The sequence below is a fragment of the Sphaeramia orbicularis genome, chromosome 1 (genome assembly GCF_902148855.1).
Source record: "Sphaeramia orbicularis chromosome 1, fSphaOr1.1, whole genome shotgun sequence".
In the NCBI taxonomy this organism is placed as follows: Eukaryota; Metazoa; Chordata; class Actinopteri; order Kurtiformes; family Apogonidae; genus Sphaeramia; species Sphaeramia orbicularis.
In genome coordinates this window covers 13,971,250-13,979,510 of record NC_043957.1, presented here as the reverse complement: position 1 = coordinate 13,979,510, position 8,261 = coordinate 13,971,250, and the positions used below count along the sequence as shown (strand labels likewise).

Genomic DNA, 8,261 nt, shown 5'->3' with positions numbered 1-8,261 from the left:
TTATGAAAATTACTTCACTTCAGACATACGAACACCAATTTGGCTCAAATTTGAATCACTTTTCAATCTCCCAGGCCTATACCCATTTACCAAAAGAAATTGCCATTTCGCTCACTAGCGCCCCCTACAAATTCACCTTCACGAAAATTGCATCACCTCTTACATATGAAAACCGATTTGGCTGAAATTTGACTCAGTGGTACATCTTGCAGGCCTACACCCATTCAATTGAAGAATTTTAATTTTAGCTGCATAGCGCCCCCTACACATTTACTTATACAAAAATTTCCTTAGTTCGGACATACGAGTAATGATTTCCCTCAAATTTGAATCAATTGTCAATCTCCCAGGCCTACACCCATTCATCAGAAGACACTGAAATTTGGTGCTAGAGCGCCACCTGCTGAACGATGGGCATACTTCTACTGGACGTGCCCTTGGCGAGGGCCTTTAGATTCCGCTTGTGGCTTTAATTTGAGTTTAATATCGTTTTGTAGATAGTTAAATCAATCAAACTGTCGGCTAGGTCGGAGTGAAAGGAGCATCTCTTGTTTAAAAAGGCTGAAGTCTTACACCCACAACACAATGGGCCAAGGCAATCTAAGCAGCCCAGCTCTGCTGGACACTGAGAGGACACTGGTCCAGTCCCGGGAAAAGACACCCACCTGGTACGATAAGGTCACTGAGCATTTTTTAAAAAAATTTATTTATTTTTTTATGTAAGCCGACAATGGGCTTCCCCTGTCTGAAGGACGAGCAGCCGCCACACATATATATATATATATATATATATATATATATATATATATATATATATATATATATAATTACCAGTCAAAAGTTTGGATTCACTTGGTTTTTCTTTACTTTTCTAACTATTTACATTGTAGATTCTCACTGAAGGCGTCAAAATGAACATATGGAATTATATAGGCAATATCAAAATGGCTGAGTTGGATGTGAGCGGGGCTTAATGCCCCGCCTTCCCGCATGTCACAGCAATACGTACTTGGAAGAAGCAGCGGAAGGTGTCAGAACCAGAAGAAGAAATCGACGAGGACCTAGAATCTCCTCTTTGTTGTTGTTTGTGGTCCGGATTCAGGTAAGACCAGAATCCCGTCGGACCACCACACATGAACGGGAATAACACGGGTGTAACCGGTCTAACAGCCGTAGGTCGGACTGTCGGGCTTGAATGCGGGATAGCTAGGCTAATCGTGCTAAATCGGGCAAACCGTCGGTGCTAATAGACGCAGTTCGGTTCCTGGCTCTGGTTTGATGTTGACCGGTCCGATTCAGGGGGCTGTGGTATTCTTTACAACGGGACCAGCTCCGGCGGGACTGTCTTCCGGATCTCGGACCAGGACTGACCTACTTTGAACGTTGGAGGCTCGGGGCCTTGTTTGGATGGTCGTCATGTTTACCGAATCCGTGTAGTAGATATACTGGTGATTGTTATTTACTGTCAAAATTATTTACACAAAAAGCATTTAAAACGCTTATGAATTTATGATTGCTGTTTGAATATGGATTTGGTGGTCTGAATTCAACGTCTTACAGTCAAACAGATCCCAGGACAAACCACAGTGTACAGCTCATTATATAGTTAATCATTTTCAGCAATTCTATGAAGCTTCTCAAGTACAGAAGATAATAATTTGTATTTACAGACAAATTATGATGACTGCGCTTTTCAAAATAAAACACTGTAAAAACAGAAGAACGTGGAGTTGAACACTTTAAGATTAAAACACTGATTATGTGTGTCAGTAGGTTCATAGGTCATTTAAGGTCAGTTTCGTACGTTTACATGTAACCGGGGATTTTGAAAACGGAGATTTTTCTCTGCATTTGTGCCTATTGCTTACACAACAATGACGATATTATAAAATAATATATAAATGTATATCTATCTATCTATCTATCTATCTATCTATCTATCTATCTATCTATCTGTCTGTCTGTCTGTCTGTCTGTCTGTCTGTCTGTCACAGTAGAGATTGAAATCCAGTAGGATTCCTAATCCTACTAGGACAGATAGTAATTTTAGTTTGTCCTAGGACAAACTGAAATCCTACAAGAAATTAGGATCTGAAGATTGGAATTCCTATCTGTCCTAAGAGAATTTACAATCCTCCTAGGACAGATTGTAATTCTATTTGGAAGTGGGATCTGAAGATTGGAATTTCAAATCCTAAAAGAAATTAGGATATGAAGATTGGAATTCCAATCTGTCCTAGGAGAATTTACAATCCTACTAGGACAGATTGTAATTCTATTTGGAAGTGGGATCTGAAGATTGAAATTTTGGAATTTCAGTCTGTCCTACGATTTCGCCATCACCATTCCAGCTGAATTATTTTCATATCTTAGATACAGTATATGGCCCTTAGGTCAATACACATTGTAACCAGGATGCCAGCCGTCCTATCTGGTCCAACCTTATTCAATGGCCGTTTGTAACTGTCATTGGTATGTAAATGAGACACATTTGTATTCAGAAATCGGTAGAATTTGAAAAATGTACCTGTAAACAACCCGTTGCCATGGCAACATACAATTTTATTATTATCTAATTGTTGCCAAGCCATTCAGAAAATGTACGATGTTAAAGTTGGCATTGGCATTTTGCTGCCCCCTGGTCTAGATGGTAGGGTTAAAAGTAAAAGAAACAACAATATTCTTACAAACCATGATTTTATTCAGAATTTACACAGGCTTTGAATCTAATATTCTATAGAAACAACAATATTCTTACAAACCATGATTTTATTCAGAATTTACAGACTTTGAATCTAATATTCTATAGCTAAGCTGCAAAGAGTTTTTCTAAGACTTAAATGTGCTGCATACTACTCACTAGTTAAGTGACAATAACCTTAGTCTATAGTACTACCTTCAAAATTTCAAACAAGTAATACTATAGAGGTTTTGTCAGTTGTTTTTTTCTAATACTTAAAGGTGCTACATACTACTCAATAGTGACAATGAACTTAGTCTATACCTAACTTCAAAATTTCTAGTTTAGTTTTAATGCTATAGACTAAGGTTATTGTCCCTTAACTAGTGAGTAGTTGAAGGTAGTTGGACACGTCATAGTGAAGCTTGTTTGACCATTTTCCATATCAAATCATTCACAATGTCACAGTGAGAGAAAACGAGATGTATGGGATGGAGGTGTGCTCGGACCAGGTCTGTGCACTCGGACCGGATGCACGGGAGCCCATTAAAAAATGAGAAAATACAGAAATTTGGTGCTAGTGAGTGTTAGCATTTTAGCTAATTAGTTCCCACTACAGCTGCTAAACAGGATCTTTTTGTATTTACTTGATATAGAATAAGGCTTTCATGAGGTGTTTCCACATCTTCATACTTCGTATTTTGTTTATCAGTCCTTTATCTGTTCTGTCCAGTTCAGTGGAAGGTAAATGAAGTAATGATTTGCGTCCATGCAGAGTTGGCTTTGAAAACTGTCAGTTTTAGTTCTGTTAGTTTTTGTTGTATTTATTCAGTGTAACTGTAAATGTACATGAACGAGGTAGAACCAGGGAATGAAACCGGAGGAAGTTCAGGTTCATCCATGGTTTTTTTACACTTTGATACATGCAGGGACATTTATCTACACATGTATCTCCAAAATTGTTCTGTAAATTCCTCCTAAGTCTTGTTTTGTCAGTTTAATTGTAACGCTTTTGAAATAAATAATCTCAATCCAGAAGAAATCGGAAACAGAAAATGAAGTTCTCTGAACATGGATGAAAAGGAAACAGTAACATTTACATTTACAACCTTGACCAAGCTCTGATGAGAAACATCAGGCTTTTAGATTTCAGAGGACACTAACCCTATCCCTGATACACACAGTCATCATCTTCTTCCACATATTTAAGATGTAATTGGGACTAAATACTGTTATATGTGGATATATTAGACCAGATACATTCTGCATATTAAACAAGCCCTGAAGATTATTTCCACATATGGTGCAATGTTTCTATCACAGACATGTCCTTAAGCCCAATTTAAAGGGGAACTGTTTGTAGCTGGAGTATTAGGTAGAATTTCAGACACAGTCAGTCGCTGCTGAATTGACCCTAAACCTGATGGATTTCAATATTTTTTTTTTTTTGTAGTTTATGGTTCCAGGTGTCACTTCTGTTATTAAAATCTGTATTGCATATAAATGACAGTCTGATGTTTACATGTGATGACGTCAAACCTGTGTTGATTCATGTGGGTCATGACATCCTGTAAATGTGTTATTAAAGGGTTATCCTTGGATTTAACATGTTTGAGTAGAAACAGGATCTTTATTAACCAGACGATGGTTTACAGATACAAATGCCTGTCAACATCACATTCATTTAAAATGAGACATCTACATGAGGTGGTGCTATGGTATTTATTGTCTGTTTGCAGGTCAAAGGTCACTCCTCCAGCATGGCCCTTATCTCTCTGGAAGACCTTGACGGATTAGAAGATGAGCAGCTGGATGATGACATCACAGACAATCCTGAACCGATGGATGAGGAGGACAGAGACCGAATGCTGACGCACTGGAGGAATGTGGCGTCCACGCACCATGTGACTGTTCCTTCAGGTGAGGGGGTGGGGCTACCAAATGTCTATTCAACATTCAGAAGCAGACCAGCAGTTTTGTGTCTCAGGTTTCAGGATGTCAGTGAGGGGCATCGCTCTGTGAAGCAGATGATGATGTTAAGGATGGTTTTGCAGGTGATGGGAGTGAGTAGAAGTTTGGCGTTAGATTACATGGAATGACAAACTACTGTGACTGGTTGTTACTATGTTGAAACAATGGTTTGAGAGAAGGAAACCATTGTTAAATGATATTTAAGTCAAATGATTGTTTTACATATTGATCGGATGATGCAACATGGTGATGTTCAGGTCGTCATGGATACAGTCAATATTAACTGACCTGTGGTTCAACAGAGATGACTGGACCAATACAGGAGATGACACGCAACAGCCACCAGAGGGAGCCACTGCCCTTTGCCCCCATAGCACGCCACGAAAAGGTACAGACCTGAAACACACCTGAATCACATCAGACCAGATCCACAGCATACTAGATTGTAGAGTAGACCAGATCCACATCAAGACATCATCAGACCAGATTCTAGAGTTGACTTGATCCATATCAGGCCAGATCCTAGAGTTGAGATGATCCGCATCAGACCAGATCCTATAGTAGACTTGATCCCCATCAGACCACATTTAGGTGCCAGACCAAGTAGCAGTACTGACTCCAGGTGATGAATGATCAAGATGTATAGTGGTGTCTCACCTGTCATATGTGGGTCTCAGATGGGTGAGGTCCAGTACGAGGAGCGGGTATACCCTGCAGGGTTCTGGGCCTGCGTGACCCGATCAGAGGATCTGTATGAGCAGAGCATCTCCATGGGCTTCATGAAACTGATGCGTTTCATCTGCAAAGAGAACTCTGCAGGTAACACAGCACCTATTTATAAGAGGCTCCACCCACCCTGAGAGCCTGGATATGACATGTCTCTGTCTCTAACAGGACGTTACCTGGGCATGACCATACCTGTGGTCAGTACCATCCACATGATGCAGGACGGGAATATGTTTGACAAAGAGGTGTCGACAGCGTTCTTCTTGCCATCAGAGCATCAAACCAACCCGCCGCAGCCCGGCGACTCTGACATCAGCATAGTACACAGGGAGCCAATCAGAGTCATCGCCAGGTGAGTTGGACTCAGGATAGAAGCCTGCTGTTTGGTCTTTGTCTCTAGTCATCATGCGTCTGGTCTATATTTGACTGTAGCTGTCTTGTCTTTCAGGACATTCTTCGGGACGACCACGGAGGAGACTGTGTCCCATCAGATTGCGTTGCTATGGGAGATCCTTGGTGTGACAGACGACGTTCGAACAGACAACTATATGGTCGCAGTCTACGAAAACCCCAGTGTTCAGCGTCGCCGCAATGAGATCTGGTTCCTCAGACGGGACCTGTAGAACTCCCATCAGCCCCTGCTTCATCCACCTGTCTGTCTGCTGCTCCTCTGATTGGCTTGTTTGCTGTCCGTCCCATCGACCAATGAGACGTCTCTGTCTCTTTGGTCCAATCAGGCTACATCTCCCATTGGTCCAGATCAACCTCTGAGTCTGCTACCAGCAAAACAATAATGTTGCACTACAATTTGTAGAAACAGTCTCAGCCCTCGTCCCCATGGTGATGGCTGCTGAGTTTCATGGGTATTGTACTGTTTAGTATTTGTAGACCTGTAGGAGATGTGTGGCGCTGAGGTGAAGGGTTACAGTTGAAGCATCATATCATCCACCAGCCGCTGTCGGTGCTGTCGTGGTTCTGCTGGTTTTGGATATTTGTGAAATGTCCCAGATTCATTGTCTTTAGTTTCAGATGATGGATTGGAACTGCATGAAATCAATGCTAGTTTTCATTTAGTTTTAATTCACCTCTTAAATTATTAACCTAAGAGACTTTAGATATAGCCTGTTTCATCAAAAGACTTTGGTCAAAACGATGACTTTGTTGAAGGATGTGGAACATCCTGGACAATCAGAAGTGATCAAACATGGAATGTGACAAAATGGATCAATAAGCTTCTGAATGATGGTTCTCCAGACGGACCAGGTCCAGGTGGAACCACCTTAAACCCAACAGGAAGTGCACCATTTGGGTTAATTAAATGAGCAAATCGGTTTTAGGTGATGACCTTTGTGTTGAAAAGGTATAAAACTGAGAAGCCCAGTCATCACTGTCTAGTTATAAGAGACAGACCTACAGCTTCCTTTTTCTTTTTACAACACATGTTTAATGAGTTTAAAATCAGAACAGTATCTGATTCATTTCTACAGATTTCTGACTGCGTACATAGTCACAACTGAACCATTTTACTTTTTGAGTTACACTACATGGATGTGGATATTTATTTCTTTAAATATGCACAGTTCATCTGAAAAACAGGTCAGATTAAGATTAAACAACTGAACATTAATTTATTATTTAAAAGTACTGAAATGTACTTAATCTGATCATGAAACGTAACATTATTTTGGTTAAAACCAGTCACACAGTCACAAAGTCAGAGCAACATTAATGCTGTTGAAAGCAAGTCAGCATAGTTTAGTTTTTATAGTTGGTTTTCTGTTACACAGAGAGATTAACTCAAACCTTCACCAATAGAAGACTCAGATCCAGACGAGGAAGTCTCTTTTTTCATCATTTGTAGTTAGTCCTTGTTTTGGTGAATCAAGGTTCACTGTCACATATTTTGTCTTGATTCATTAAAATGAAGAGTAACTTCCCCACAGGCAATGAGAAGTGGTTCAGTCATTTCTTCAAGGAGCCTGTTAAAGTGTGATACCAGGGATGGCCACTAGATGCTGATCTCATTCTCCCTCTGGACAGTTGAATACGTGTTCTTGTGGTCATTTTCTAAACTGTGACTGTGTTGATCATACTTTACAGAAGCACCTGTTCAGGAACAACACTACACTAATGTCACCGAGCTAGAATTAGCTTTAGTCTGACTGTGAAACTAACCCGTTGCACACGAACCTGATGAACCTGCAGCAAATGTCCAATCAGAGCTTCACTTTCCCCTGTTAGACTTCTGGTATGTTTTCTTTTACTGAAAAGGCTCTTGGTGGAGGTTAGAGGTCACTTGAAACAGTAAATTTAGTACAATATTGTGGGACCACTCTGATGTTAGTTTCTGTTTGAAATGTCTCATGTTCTTAGATTTATCAGCATGTGAAACGCTCTGATACCTGCACATCCTCAAACTGTGGCTGAATATTTGATATGACTGACCAAACTGCTTTGTGAGTTTTGGTGTCGGTTATTAGTTTATTAGTGACACTTATTGCTCATTTTCATTGTAAACAGTTTTTTTAAAATACATTTTTTCCTTCTTTTCCAACTTTTATGTATAAAATCTGTTTGGGAGGTTTCAATCACTATGTAACTTTGACTCATTTCACATTAAACTGTATTCATCCTGAAACTAATATTTATTTTTCAATTTTTGGTTGATTTTGATTGATGTAGATTGCCTTTTTCTCCTGTATCAGAGGCAGCAGATTAATGTTTGAAGAGGTGACATCTGGGTCTGCTCTGGGTTTTCAGTATCATGTTAGAGGTTTACTTCTTACCGGGTAAATCTCCATGGTAACTGACCCTATAAACCCCACCCAGTTCCAGATAGTGGATGAAAACCTCTAGAACAGGAGTGGACAACTTGAGGCTCCAG

General features: G+C 40.1%; 1 protein-coding gene across 1 annotated transcript; it reads left to right on the top strand.

Moving 5' to 3' along the window:
• The first annotated feature begins 993 nt into the window (after positions 1-993).
• On the top strand, positions 994-8,019 carry soul4 (heme-binding protein soul4). Its single transcript, XM_030149197.1, has 6 exons — positions 994-1,102; positions 4,420-4,600; positions 4,954-5,039; positions 5,329-5,470; positions 5,546-5,729; positions 5,826-8,019. The coding sequence occupies exons 2-6, from the start codon at positions 4,441-4,443 to the stop codon at positions 5,998-6,000; spliced, it is 747 nt and encodes a 248-aa protein (XP_030005057.1). The 5' UTR covers positions 994-1,102; positions 4,420-4,440; the 3' UTR covers positions 6,001-8,019.
• Positions 8,020-8,261: the final 242 nt, after the last annotated feature.